This window comes from Ranitomeya imitator, chromosome 3 (assembly GCF_032444005.1).
Source record: "Ranitomeya imitator isolate aRanImi1 chromosome 3, aRanImi1.pri, whole genome shotgun sequence".
NCBI lineage: Eukaryota > Metazoa > Chordata > Amphibia > Anura > Dendrobatidae > Ranitomeya > Ranitomeya imitator.
The window spans coordinates 834,560,290-834,574,963 of record NC_091284.1 but is presented as its reverse complement, the minus strand read 5'-3'; the positions used below and the strand labels follow the sequence as shown (position 1 = coordinate 834,574,963).

Below are 14,674 nucleotides of genomic sequence, written 5' to 3'. Positions count from 1 at the left end.
CCTGGCTATGCAATGCGGATAAGCAATAATTCGTTTCTCGGATACAAATGGTTCGGGAAATTAGACAACGCACTGTGTGATGGCCCGGCCGATGCAGAGGCCAAAAATGTATTTGTCCTGCTTCAGGACCTAAGCTGCACGATTATATACCAGTTTAAGAGAATAAAGGGAATGCCCCCCGACGATGCTCTTTGCACAAAGCTGAGTAGGCCTGCTCACAGCACACTGGTTTCACATTACAGCTGCATGCAGGGGTGAGGGAGGAAGGAGCAGTGAAAAGAAGAGCTTTTAGGCAGTGTGAAGAGGGGGGTCCGAAAGCTCACAGCGTGTCTGAGAAGCCATGGAACCTTCTAGGTGTATACTCAAAATATGGCATATTTATATCATCGTGACACTCGCTGGCACAGACTGGGGACAGAAGCTTGGGAAGCCATGCCGGCCTCTCGGGAAGCCTGCCTCTCCCTGGGGAGAAGAGAGGCCGACTCTGGGCCTCCTGCTGGAAGTGCTGGAGCTCACAAGGCAGGTGCTGCTCCTAGCAGGGTGTGACTGATTGTGGGCACCTGTCCTACAGTCCCCTCCCCCTGTAATGGCTGATAACAGGGAGTAATAGATTGTAGTTTCCTCCCCCAGTAATGGCTGATAACAGGGAGTAATAGATTGTAGTTTCCTCCCCCAGTAATGGCTGATAACAGGGAGTAATAGACTGTAGTTTCCTCCCCAGTAATGGCTGATAACAGGGAGTAATAGATTGTAGTTTCCTCCCCCAGTAATGGCTGATAACAGGGAGTAATAGACTGTAGTTTCCTCCCCCAGTAATGGCTGATAACAGGGAGTAATAGCTTGTAGTCTCCTCCCCCAGTAATGGCTGATAACAGGGAGTAATAGATTGTAGTTTCCTCCCCCAGTAATGGCTGATACCAGGGAGTAATAGATTGTAGTCTCCTCCCCAGTAATGGCTGATAACAGGGAGCAGAAGGCTGTGTTCCTGTCTGCAGTGTTGTCAGTGTCATTATTGCTTTGCTGTCATTTCCGCACATTGCACAATCCCTGCACTCACAGCTGCTCACATTGTTGTTTTGTCAATGGTTTTCCTGTGTATTAAGTTCATTGCTCGCTGAATACACACAGGCCATATACTTTCCACAGTTGGGACTTTGTTACAATTGCGTACTTTTCATAGACACAGCACAGCTCAATCGGGAGGCCCCCAGCACTGTGCCTCTAAATTCTGCCTATGATGTAACCGTGTCGCTGTCCTCACCAGTCATTGACCTCAAATGTTACAACCTGCTTCTGTCCACAGAATATATAGAAGCAAAGCACAAACCTGCCAGAGGGCAGCGCCACCGAAATGTGCCCACCACTAGGGGGAGTAAAGAGATCAGCACCCACTGTCAGCTACAGCATTATCCCTGTGCTCCCCCTAGTGGTGACTGTGCAATTCTCCACTGATATCACCGCTCCTCTTATATCTCCCTGTACTGTAATAAGATGTGATATCACCGCTCCTCTTATATCCCCCTGTAATGTAATAAGATGTGATATCACCGCTCCTCTTATATCCCCCTGTAATGTAATAAGATGTGATATCACCGCTCCTCTTATATCCCCCTGTACTGTAATAAGATGTGATATCACCGCTCCTCTTATATCACCCTGTACTGTAATAAGATGTGATATCACCGCTCCTCTTATATCCCCCTGTACTGTAAAAGATGTGATATCACCGCTCCTCTTATATCCCCCTGTACTTGTTGTGAATTCTGTGGCAGAGCTCCCTCCTGTGGTCACAACTGGTACTTCGGCTGATTCTCTCTGTGAGCTTCCGTTGGTGGAGGAAAGTGGTACTGCGGCTTCTGAGTTTCCTTCCTCAGGTGATGTGGTGAAGTCGTTAGGTGCTGCTCTATTTAACTCCACCTAGTGCTTTGATCCTGGCCTCCAGTCAATGTTCTAGTATTGGACCTGTTTCCTCCTGGATCGTTCCTGTGGCCTGCTGCTCTGCATAGCTAAGTTCTGCTTTGCTATTTTGTTTGCTGTTTTTTTTCTGTCCAGCTTGTCTATTTGTTTTTTTCCTGCTTGCTGGAAGCTCTGGGACGCAGAGGGTGTACCTCCGTGACGTTAGTTCGGTACGGAGGGTCTTTTTGCCCCCTTTGCGTGGTTTTTGTAGGGTTTTGTGTTGACCGCAAAGTTACCTTTCCTATCCTCGCTCTGTTCAGAAAGTCGGGCCTCACTTTGCTAAATCTATTTCATCTCTACGTTTGTCTTTTCATCTTAACTCACAGTCATTATATGTGGGGGCTGCCTTTTCCTTTGGGGTATTTCTCTGAGGCAAGGTAGGCTTATATTCTATCTTCAGGCTAGCTAGTTTCTCAGGCTGTGCCGAGTTGCATAGGGAGCGTTAGGCGCAATCCACGGCTGCCTCTAGTGTGGTTGGAGAGGATTAGGGATTGCGGTCAGCAGAGTTCCCACGTCTCAGAGCTCGTTCAATGTTTTTGGGTTATTGTCAGGTCACTGTATGTGCTCTGACCTCTATGTCCATTGTGGTACTGAATTACCTTATCATAACAGTACTGGAGGCCCCAAGTGCTAATGATTCTCAATAGAGGGAAAAAAGAAGTTCTGAGACCATTTTTTTTCCTCTGCACTGTTTTGCCTTTTTTTTCCCCTAGACATTTGGGTGGTTCAGGACACAGGTGTAGCGATGGACATTAAAGGTCTGTCTTCATGTGTGGATCAGCTCACGGCAGGAGTACAAAATATTCAAGACTTTGTGGTTCAGAATTCTATGTTAGAACCGAGAATTCCTATTCCCGATTTGTTTTTTGGAGATAGAACTAAATTTCTGAGTTTCAAAAATAATTGTAAACTATTTCTAGCTTTGAAACCTCGCTCCTCTGGTGACCCAGTTCAACAAGTTAGGATCATTATTTCTTTTTTACGTGGCGACCCTCAGGACTGGGCATTTTCTCTTGCATCAGGAGATCCTGCATTATGTAATATCGATGCGTTTTTCCTGGCTCTCGGATTGCTGTACGATGAACCTAATTCAGTGGATCAGGCAGAGAAAAATTTGCTGGCTCTGTGTCAGGGTCAGGATGAGATAGAGGTATATTGTCAGAAATTTAGAAAGTGGTCCGTACTCACTCAATGTAATGAAGGTGCGCTCGCAGCTATTTTCAGAAAGGGTCTCTCTGAAGCCCTTAAGGATGTCATGGTGGGATTTCCTATGCCTGCTGGTTTGAATGAGTCTATGTCTTTGGCCATTCAGATCGGTCGACGCTTGCGTGAGCGTAAATCTGTGCACCATTTGGCGGTATTACCTGAGCTTAAACCTGAGCCTATGCAGTGCGATAGGACTTTGACCAGAGTTGAACGGCAAGAACACAGACGTCTGAATGGGCTGTGTTTCTACTGTGGTGATTCCACTCATGCTATCTCTGATTGTCCTAAGCGCACTAAGCGGTTCGCTAGGTCTGCCACCATTGGTACGGTACAGTCAAAATTTCTTCTGTCCGTTACCTTGATCTGCTCTTTGTCATCGTATTCTGTCATGGCATTTGTGGATTCAGGCGCTGCCCTGAATTTGATGGACTTGGAGTTTGCTAGGCGTTGTGGATTTTTCTTGGAGCCCTTGCAGTGTCCTATTCCATTGAGAGGAATTGATGCTACGCCTTTGGCCAAGAATAAGCCTCAGTACTGGACCCAGCTGACCATGTGCATGGCTCCTGCACATCAGGAGGTTATCCGCTTTCTGGTGTTGCATAATTTGCATGATGTGGTCGTGTTGGGGTTGCCATGGCTACAAGTCCATAATCCAGTATTAGATTGGAAATCCATGTCTGTGTCCAGCTGGGGTTGTCAGGGGGTACATGGTGATGTCCCATTTCTGAATATTTCGTCATCCACCCCTTCTGAGGTTCCAGAGTTCTTGTCTGATTACCAGGATGTATTTGATGAGCCCAAGTCCGATACCCTACCTCCGCATAGGGATTGTGATTGTGCTATCGATTTGATTCCTGGTAGTAAATTCCCAAAAGGTCGACTGTTTAATTTATCTGTGCCTGAGCACGCCGCTATGCAGAGTTATGTGAAGGAATCCTTGGAGAAGGGGCATATTCGCCCGTCATCGTCGCCATTAGGAGCAGGGTTCTTTTTTGTAGCCAAGAAGGATGGTTCGCTGAGACCTTGTATAGATTACCGCCTTCTAAATAAGATCACGGTTAAATTTCAGTACCCCTTGCCGTTGTTATCTGATTTGTTTGCTCGGATTAAGGGGGCTAGTTGGTTCACCAAGATAGATCTTCGTGGTGCGTATAATCTTGTGCGTATTAAGCGAGGCGATGAATGGAAAACTGCATTTAATACGCCCGAGGGCCATTTTGAGTATCTAGTTCGGACTTGCCAATGCTCCATCAGTGTTTCAGTCCTTTATGCATGACATCTTCCGAGAGTACCTGGATAAATTCCTGATTGTGTACTTGGATGACATTTTGATCTTCTCGGATGATTGGGAGTCTCATGTGAAGCAGGTCAGAACGGTGTTTCAGGTCCTGCGTGCTATTTCTTTGTTTGTGAAGGGATCAAAGTGTCTCTTTGGTGTTCAGAAGGTTTCATTTTTGGGGTTCATCTTTTCCCCTTCTACTATCGAGATGGACCCTGTTAAGGTCCAAGCCATCCATGATTGGACTCAGCCGACATCTCTGAAAAGTCTGCAAAAGTTCCTGGGCTTTGCTAATTTTTATCGTCGCTTCATCTGTAATTTTTCTAGTATTGCTAAACCATTGACCGATTTGACCAAGAAGGGTGCTGATGTGGTCAATTGGTCTTCTGCTGCTGTGGAAGTTTTTCAAGAGTTGAAGCGTCGTTTTTCTTCTGCCCCTGTGTTGTGTCAACCAGATGTTTCGCTTCCATTCCAGGTCGAGGTTGATGCTTCTGAGATTGGAGCAGGGGCTGTTTTGTCGCAGAGAAGTTCTGATTGCTCGGTGATGAAACCATGCGCCTTCTTTTCCAGGAAGTTTTCGCCTGCTGAGCGAAATTATGATGTGGGCAACCGAGAGTTGCTGGCCATGAAGTGGGCATTCGAGGAGTGGCGTCATTGGCTTGAAGGAGCTAAGCATCGCGTGGTGGTCTTGACTGATCATAAGAACTTGACTTATCTCGAGTCTGCTAAGCGGTTGAATCCTAGACAGGCTCGTTGGTCGCTGTTTTTTTGCCCGTTTTGACTTTGTGATTTCGTACCTTCCGGGCTCTAAAAATGTGAAGGCGGATGCTCTGTCTAGGAGTTTTGTGCCCGACTCTCCGGGTTTATCTGAGCCGGTGGGTATCCTCAAAGAGGGAGTAATTGTGTCTGCCATCTCCCCTGATTTGCGGCGGGTGCTGCAAAAATTTCAGGGTAATAAACCTGATCGTTGCCCAGCGGAGAAACTGTTTGTCCCTGATAGGTGGACGAATAAAGTGATCTCTGAGGTTCATTGTTCGGTGTTGGCTGGTCATCCTGAAATCTTTGGTACCAGAGAGTTAGTGGCTAGATCCTTCTGGTGGCCATCTCTGTCGCGGGATGTGCGTTCTTTTGTGCAGTCCTGTGGGATTTGTGCTCGGGCTAAGCCCTGCTGTTCTCGTGCCAGTGGGTTGCTTTTGCCCTTGCCGGTCCCGAAGAGACCTTGGACACATATCTCTATGGATTTTATTTCAGATCTTCCCGTCTCTCAAAAGATGTCAGTCATTTGGGTGGTCTGTGATCGCTTCTCTAAGATGGTCCATTTGGTACCCTTGTCTAAATTACCTTCCTCCTCTGATTTGGTGCCATTGTTCTTCCAGCATGTGGTTCGTTTACATGGCATTCCAGAGAATATCGTTTCTGACAGAGGTTCCCAGTTTGTTTCGAGGTTTTGGCGAGCCTTTTGTGGTAGGATGGGCATTGACTTGTCTTTTTCCTCGGCTTTCCATCCTCAGACTAATGGCCAGACCGAACGAACCAATCAGACCTTGGAAATATATCTGAGATGCTTTGTTTCTGCTGATCAGGATGACTGGGTGTCCTTTTTGCCTTTGGCTGAGTTCGCCCTTAATAATCGGGCCAGCTCGGCTGCCTTGGTTTCGCCGTTTTTCTGCAACTCTGGGTTCCATCCTCGTTTCTCTTCTGGGCAGGTTGAGTCTTCGGACTGTCCTGGTGTGGATACTGTGGTGGACAGGTTGCAGCAGATTTGGACTCATGTAGTGGACAATTTGACCTTGTCCCAGGAGAAGGCTCAACGTTTCGCTAATCGCAGACGCTGTGTGGGTCCCCGACTTCGTGTTGGGGATTTGGTTTGGTTATCTTCTCGTCATATTCCTATAAAGGTTTCCTCTCCTAAGTTTAAACCTCGTTTCATTGGTCCGTATAGGATTTCTGAGGTTCTTAATCCTGTGTCTTTTCGTCTGACCCTTCCAGATTCTTTTTCCATACATACCATAGGTCATTGTTGCGGAGATACGTGGCACCTATGGTTCCATCTGTTGATCCTCCTGCCCCGGTTTTGGTGGAGGGGGAGTTGGAGTATATTGTGGAGAAGATTTTGGATTCTCGTGTTTCTAGACGGAAACTCCAGTATCTGGTTAAGTGGAAGGGTTATGCTCAGGAAGATAATTCCTGGGTCTTTGCTTCTGATGTCCATGCTCCCGATCTTGTTCGTGCCTTTCATATGGCTCATCCTGGTCGTCCTGGGGGCTCTGGTGAGGGTTCGGTGACCCCTCCTCAAGGGGGGGGGTACTGTTGTGAGTTCTGTGGCAGAGCTCCCTCCTGTGGTCACAAGTGGTACTTCGGCTGGTTCTCTCTGTGAGCTTCCGTTGGTGGAAGAAAGTGGTACTGCGGCTTCTGAGTTTCCTTCCTCAGGTGATGTGGTGAAGTCGTTAGGTGCTGCTCTATTTAACTCCACCTAGTGCTTTGATCCTGGCCTCCAGTCAATGTTCTAGTATTGGACCTGTTTCCTCCTGGATCGTTCCTGTGGCCTGCTGCTCTGCATAGCTAAGTTCTGCTTTGCTATTTTGTTTGCTGTTTTTTTTCTGTCCAGCTTGTCTATTTGTTTTTTCCTGCTTGCTGGAAGCTCTGGGACGCAGAGGGTGTACCTCCGTGACGTTAGTTCGGTACGGAGGGTCTTTTTGCCCCCTTTGCGTGGTTTTTCTAGGGTTTTGTGTTGACCGCAAAGTTACCTTTCCTATCCTTGCTCTGTTCAGAAAACCGGGCCTCACTTTGCTAAATCTATTTCATCTCTACGTTTGTCTTTTCATCTTAACTCACAGTCATTATATGTGGGGGCTGCCTTTTCCTTTGGGGTATTTCTCTGAGGCAAGGTAGGCTTATTTTCTATCTTCAGGCTAGCTAGTTTCTCAGGCTGTGCCGAGTTGCATAGGGAGCGTTAGGCGCAATCCACGGCTGCCTCTAGTGTGGTTGGAGAGGATTAGGGATTGCTGTCAGCAGAGTTCCCACGTCTCAGAGCTCGTTCAATGTTTTTGGGTTATTGTCAGGTCACTGTATGTGCTCTGACCTCTATGTCCATTGTGGTACTGAATTACCTTATCATAACAGTACTGTAATAAGATGTGATATCACCGCTCCTCTTATATCCCCCTGTACTGTAATAAGATGTGATATCACCGCTCCTCTTATATCCCCCTGTACTGTAATAAGATGTGATATCACCACTCCTCTTATATCACCCTGTACTGTAATAAGATGTGATATCACCGCTCCTCTTATATCCCCCTGTACTGTAATAAGATGTAATATCACCACTCCTCTTATATCACCCTGTACTGTAATAAGATGTGATATCACCGCTCCTCTTATATCCTCCTGTACTGTAATAAGATGTGATATCACCACTCCTCTTATATCACCCTGTACTGTAATAAGATGTGATATCACCGCTCCTCTTATATCCTCCTGTACTGTAATAAGATGTGATATCACCGCTCCTCTTATATCCCCCTGTACTGTAATAAGATGTGATATCACCGCTCCTCTTATATCCTCCTGTACTGTAATAAGATGTGATATCACCGCTCCTCTTATATCCCCCTGTACTGTAATAAGATGTGATATCACCGCTCCTCTTATATCCCCCTGTACTGTAATAAGATGTGATATCACCACTCCTCTTATATCACCCTGTACTGTAATAAGATGTGATATCACCACTCCTCTTATATCACCCTGTACTGTAATAAGATGTGATATCACCACTCCTCTTATATCACCCTGTACTGTAATAAGATGTGATATCACCGCTCCTCTTATATCCTCCTGTACTGTAATAAGATGTGATATCACCGCTCCTCTTACATCATCCTGTGCTGATTCTGGGTCCGGCCTCCATTTTCTCCCCTCGTTCAGGTTTCTCCTCGTGACTCTCAACAACCAATTAGGTTTTCAGTAGGTTAGAATGCTGTACTGTGATTGGTTGATTTCAATCACATGGTTGTAAAATAAACTCTGAACTCTGGTTGCTATGGTAGCGAGGCCGCCTTTTCTCAGTCATGCTGGTTCTTGAGCTGCCAGAGGCCTAGTTGTTCATACACAGAGGGAGGAGCGGCGTCACCTCAGAAAAAGAAAATTATCGCCACTTTTTTCTGTTGTGCTCGATCCTCCAGCCGGTTCAGTTATTATATTTTATACAGTTTATATAATGACCTAAATACCGCCAAAGCTAACGGACAATACTCTGTACTCCTCCTCCTAGACCTGTCCTCTGCCTTCGACACAGTTGACCACTGCCTCCTACTACAGATCCTCTCCTCCTCGCCCTATCCTGGATCTCCTCGTACCTTTCCAACCGCACATTCAGCTTTTCACACTCCCACACTACCTCCTCATCCCACCCTCTCTCTGTTGGAGTCCCCCAAGGCTCTGTCCTAGGACCCCTACTCTTCTCCATCTATACACTCGGCCTGGGACAATTCATAAGGTCTCATGGATTCCAGTACCGTCTATATGCCGATGACACTCAGATATACCTCTCTGGCCCAGACGTCACCTCTCTGCTCTCCAGAATCCCGGAGTGTCTATCGGCCATATCCTCCTCCTCCTCTCGCTTCCTCAAACTCAATGTGGACAAATCTGAACTCATCATCTTTCCTCCATCTCATAGATCTTCGTTACCTGACATCACTATTAATGACATCACGCTTTCCCACATACCAGAAGTCCGCTGCCTCGGAGTAACCCTTGACTCTGCCCTGGCCTTCACACTGCACATCCAAACTCTTTGCACCTCCTGTCGCCTCCAGCTCAAAAATATCTCCAGGATCCGTCCTTTCCTCAACCCCCAATCTACTAAAATGCTCATGCATGCCCTCATCATCTCCTGCCTTGACTACTGCAACATCCTCCTCTGCGGCCTCCCTGCTAACACCCTTGCACCTCTCCAGTCCGTCCTTAACTCTGCTGCCCGACTAATCCATCTCTCTCCTCGCTACTCCTCCGCCTCCCCTCTCTGCAAATCTCTTCACTGGCTCCCATTCCCTCAGCGTATCCAGTTCAAATCTACTATATAATTGTCTACGGGTCACTTCCGTCTGCCCTTCTGTCTGTCACAGATATTCATTCGCTGATTGGTCTCGCCAGCTGTCTGTCATGGCTGCCGCGACCAATCAGCGATGGGCACAGTCCGGAAGAAAATGGCCGCTCCTTACTCCCCGCAGTCAGTGCCTGGCGCCCACATACTCCCCTCCAGTCACCGCTAACACAGGGTTAATGCCGGCGGTAACGGACCGCGTTAAGCCGTGGGTAACGCACTCCGTTACCGCCGCTATTAACCCTGTGTGTCCCCAACTTTTTACTATTGACGCTGCCTATGCGGCATCAATAGTAAAAGAAAGTAATGTTAAAAATAATAATAAAAAAAAAAATCCTGCTATACTCACCCTCCGTAGTCCACCGAGCCGCTCGCGCCGGCCGCCATCTTCCATTGCAGGTTCCGGTGGCAAAGATGGTATGGGAGAAGGACCTGCCATGACGTCACGGTCATGTGACAGCGATGTCATCACAGGTCCTGCGCTCATACCAACCCTGGGACCGGAAGCTGCCGTGGACTACAAGGGGCCCTCGGAAAGATGAGTATATGTTTATTTTTTTTAACCTGTGACAAACCTGGCTGGGCAATATACTACGTGGCTCAGTGCTGTATACTACTTCGCTTTGCAATATACTACGTGGCTGGGCAATATACTACGTGGCTGGGCAATATACTACATGACTGGGCAATATGCTACGTCACTGGGCAATATACTACGTGGCTGGGCAATATACTACGTGACTGGGCAATATACTACGTCACTGGGCAATATACTACGTCACTGGGCAATATACTACGTGGCTGGGCAATATACTACGTGGCTCAGTGCTGTATACTACGTCACCGGGCAATATACTGAAGAAGAGAGAGAGCGGTGGAGATAGCAGCGCGGTATGTGAGCGAATGTCATAGACTGCGAGAAAGAGAACTATGATGCCATGGACTATAGCCCCCACAATGGATCTGCCCCATCCACCTCCCCTATGCCATGGACTATAGCCCCCACCCTGGATCTGCCCCCATCCACCTCCCCTATGCCATGGACTATAGCCCCCACCCTGGATCTGCCCCCATCCACCTCCCCTATGCCATGGACTATAGCCCCCACAATGGATCTGCCCCCATCCACCTCCCCTATGCCATGGACTATAGCCCCCACAATGGATCTGCCCCATCCACCTCCCCTATGCCATGGACTATAGCCCCCACCCTGGATCTGCCCCATCCACCTCCCCTATGCCATGGACTATAGCCCCCACCCTGTATCTACCCCCATCCACCTCCCCTATGCCATGGACTATAGCCCCCACAATGGATCTGCCCCCATCCACCTTCCCTACAGCTCCTACCCAACATCCCCACAGTCCCTATCCCTATTGCCTTTATACACTTGCTTTGGCAAAACTGATGTGTATTTGGTCCTGACAATAAAGCTTCTTTGAATCTTGAATCTTGAATCTACTGCGTAACTGGGCAATATACTACGTCGCTCTGCAATATACTACGTCACTGAGCAATATGCTACGTCACGGGGCAATATACTACGTGGCTGGGCAATATACTACGTGGCTGGGCAATATACTACGTGACTGGGCAATATACTCCGTGGCTGGGCAATATACTACATGGCTGTGCAATATACTACGTGACTGGGCAATATACTACGTGGCTGGGCAATATACTACGTGGCTGGGCAATATACTACATGGCTGTGCAATATACTACGTGGCTCTGCTATATACTATGTGGCTGGGCAATATACTACATGGCTGTGCAATATACTACGTGGCTCTGCTATATACTATGTGGCTGGGCAATATACTACGTGACTGGGCAATATACTACATGGCTGTGCAATATACTACGTGACTGGGCAATATACTACGTGGCTGGGCAATATACTACGTGGCTGGGCAATATACTACATGGCTGTGCAATATACTACGTGGCTCTGCTATATACTATGTGGCTGGGCAATATACTACATGGCTGTGCAATATACTACGTGGCTCTGCTATATACTATGTGGCTGGGCAATATACTACATGGCTGTGCAATATACTACGTGACTGGGCAATATACTACGTGTCTGGGCAATATACTACGTGGCTGGGCAATATACTACGTGGCTGGGCAATATACTTCGTCACTGGGCAATATACTACGTGACTGTGCAATATACTACGTGTCTGGGCAATATACTACATGGCTGGGCAATATACTACATGACTGGGCAATATACTACGTGTCTGGGCAATATACTACATGGCTGGGCAATATACTTCGTCACTGGGCAATATACTACGTGTCTGGGCAATAAAATACGTGGCTGGGCAATATACTACGTGGCTGGGCAATATACTTCGTCACTGGGCAATATACTACGTGACTGGGCAATATACTACGTGACTGGGCAATATACTACGTGGCTGGGCAATATACTTCGTCACTGGGCAATATACTACGTGACTGGGCAATATACTACGTGTCTGGGCAATATACTACGTGGCTGGGCAATATTCTATGTGGCTGGGCAATATACTACGTGGCTGGGCAATATTCTATGTGGCTGGGCAATATACTACGTGGCTGGGCAATATACTATGTGGACATGCATATTCTAGAATACCCGATGCGTTAGAATCGGGCCATCATCTAGTTACTAACACTGACCTACAAAGCCATCCATAACCTGTCTCCTCCATATATCTCTGAACTAATCTCCCGATATCTTCCCTCACGTGATCTCCGGTCCTCCCAAGACCTCCTACTCTCCTCCACACTTATTCGCTCCTCATCCAATCGCCTCCAAGACTTCTCCCGAATATCCCCCATCCTCTGGAACTCTCTGCCCCAACACGTCCGACTATCAACCACAGTCAGATCCTTCAGACGGAACCTGAAAACTCATCTCTTCAGGAAAGCTACAGCCTGCACTGACCCCGCTGCCTCCTCACCACTATCGCAGCTCCTGCAACCCTCAACCTACTGTCTCCTTCCCACCATCCTGTAGAATGTAAGCCCGCAAGGGCAGGGTCCTCGCCCCTCTGTACCAGTCTGTCATTGTTAGTTTACTGTAAGTGATATCTGAAGTTTGTATGTAACCCCTTCTCATGTACAGCACCATGGAATCAATGGTGCTATATAAATAAATAATAATAATAATAATAATCACATATCGTCCACCCTGCAGTCCTATGTAACACCACAGATAACAGTGATAACTCTCTGAGTACAGATAATGTGGTAGATGTCACCTGCAGTCCTATGTAACACCACAGATAACACAGTGATAGCTCTCTGGGTACAGATAATGTAGTAGATGTCACCTGCAGTCCTATGTAACACCACAGATAACACAGGGATAACTCTCTGAGTGCAGATAATGTAGTAGATGTCACCTGCAGTCCTATGTAACACCACAGATCACACAGTGATAACTCTCTGAGTACAGATAATGTAGTAGATGTCACCTACAGTCCTATGTAACACCACAGATAACAGTGATATCTCTCTGAGTACAGATAATGTAGTAGATGTCACCTGCAGTCCTATGTAACACCACAGATAACACAGTGATAACTCTCTGAGTACAGATAATGTAGTAGATGTCACCTGCAGTCCTATGTAACACCACAGATAACACAGTGATAACTCTCTGAGTACAGATAATGCAGTAGATGTCACCCGCAGTCCTATGTAACACCACAGATAACACAGTGATAACTCTCTGAGTACAGATAATGTAGTAGATATCACCCGCAGTCCTATGTAACACCACAGATAACACAGTGATAACTCTCTGAGTACAGATAATGTAGTAGATGTCACCTACAGTCCTATGTAACACCACAGATAACACAGTGATATCTCTCTGAGTACAGATAATATAGTAGATGTCACCTACAGTCCTATGTAACACCACAGATAACACAGTGATAACTCTCTGAGTACAGATAGTGTAGTAGATGTCACCTGCAGTCCTATGTAACACCACAGATAACACAGTGATAACTCTCTGAGTACAGATAATGTAGTAGATGTCACTTGCAGTCCCATGTAAGCTGATACGTGTGTCGCAGGCCTTGGTGATGTCACTGATCGTCTGTTCTGTTGTTTTGCAGCTCGTCTCCTGCGTGGGATGACGTCAGATTCGATGATGATGATGATGACCGCGTGGTTCAGTTCCTTCCTGTCCCTAAGCCCCTCCCCCGCGTGTTTCCTAGAGATCCGCCCCCTACGCCGGCCCCGCCTCCTCGTGACAGTAAGTTGTTCCTCACGCCGGTGTTCTGCTCGGGGACCAGTGATGTCATCGGGGTGTTCACCGTTGCATAGATTTTTGGCTTTTGTACACTAATTAACCCTTTGACCCCGGGGGTCGCTGCTCTGTAACGTGGGGTGAAGGGTCAAAGTTTGTTACATTTTTGCACGACTCGACTCGTAGTTGCCTAAAACTCTTAGGACTTTTGGCTTTTTTTTTTTTAACCTTTTGAGTTGTTTGTGGGTTTTGCTGGAGGTTGAGCCCGGCCGGCAGATCATCAGACACAGACCCCTCTCTGCTTGCTGTCAGGGACTGGCTTCTTTCTTGTTTCCATCCTGGGCCTGAGTCACAGCTGTGGCTTTGTTACAGTTGTGTCCAGGCTTCTCTGATACATTTTTCCTGTGTTAATACAATGTATCACATAGTGTCGGAGAAACACTTGTGCTGCTGCTGTGGTTGTGTGTGGGAGGAAGGTACAAATGTAACAGAAGCTCAGCTGTGAGCAGTATCAGTTCCCTATGGGGGTTCGGGATGTGAACTGTTCAGTGGCAGGAAGCAGAGGTGTTAGAAGTGGTGAGGGTCTGAAGCCCCCCGTGTGTCGGTCGCAGTCCCCCTTGGGATGACTGTCCGCTCGCTCCTGGATCTCGCTCTCACTTTTCTTGTGTCTTTCCTTTTGTTTCAGGTCCTCAGAAGTCGGAGATCCGAAATCGCGGCTCCGGATGCATCTATGAGCTGAGCCAAGATGTAAGAGCCGCCCGGGATTGATGTAGAGCTCACACAACGAGGCTCTGAGCCGGGAGGGGCGGTCTACGAGCCGGGAGGGGTGGTCTACAAGCCGGGAGGGGCGGTCTACGAGCCGGGA

At 47.5% G+C, this 14,674-nt stretch overlaps 1 protein-coding gene across 6 annotated transcripts in view; it reads left to right on the top strand.

Annotated features, from left to right (window-relative positions):
• Positions 1–14,674, top strand: part of ARAP1 (ArfGAP with RhoGAP domain, ankyrin repeat and PH domain 1) — a 340,068-nt gene that overhangs the window by 99,264 nt on the left and 226,130 nt on the right. For all 6 annotated transcript variants that reach the window (XM_069759494.1, XM_069759491.1, XM_069759495.1 and 3 more), the window contains exons 3-4: positions 13,676–13,815; positions 14,495–14,556. In XM_069759494.1, the coding sequence (XP_069615595.1) occupies positions 13,676–13,815; positions 14,495–14,556 (202 nt within the window). The remainder of the gene's footprint in view (positions 1–13,675; positions 13,816–14,494; positions 14,557–14,674) is intronic.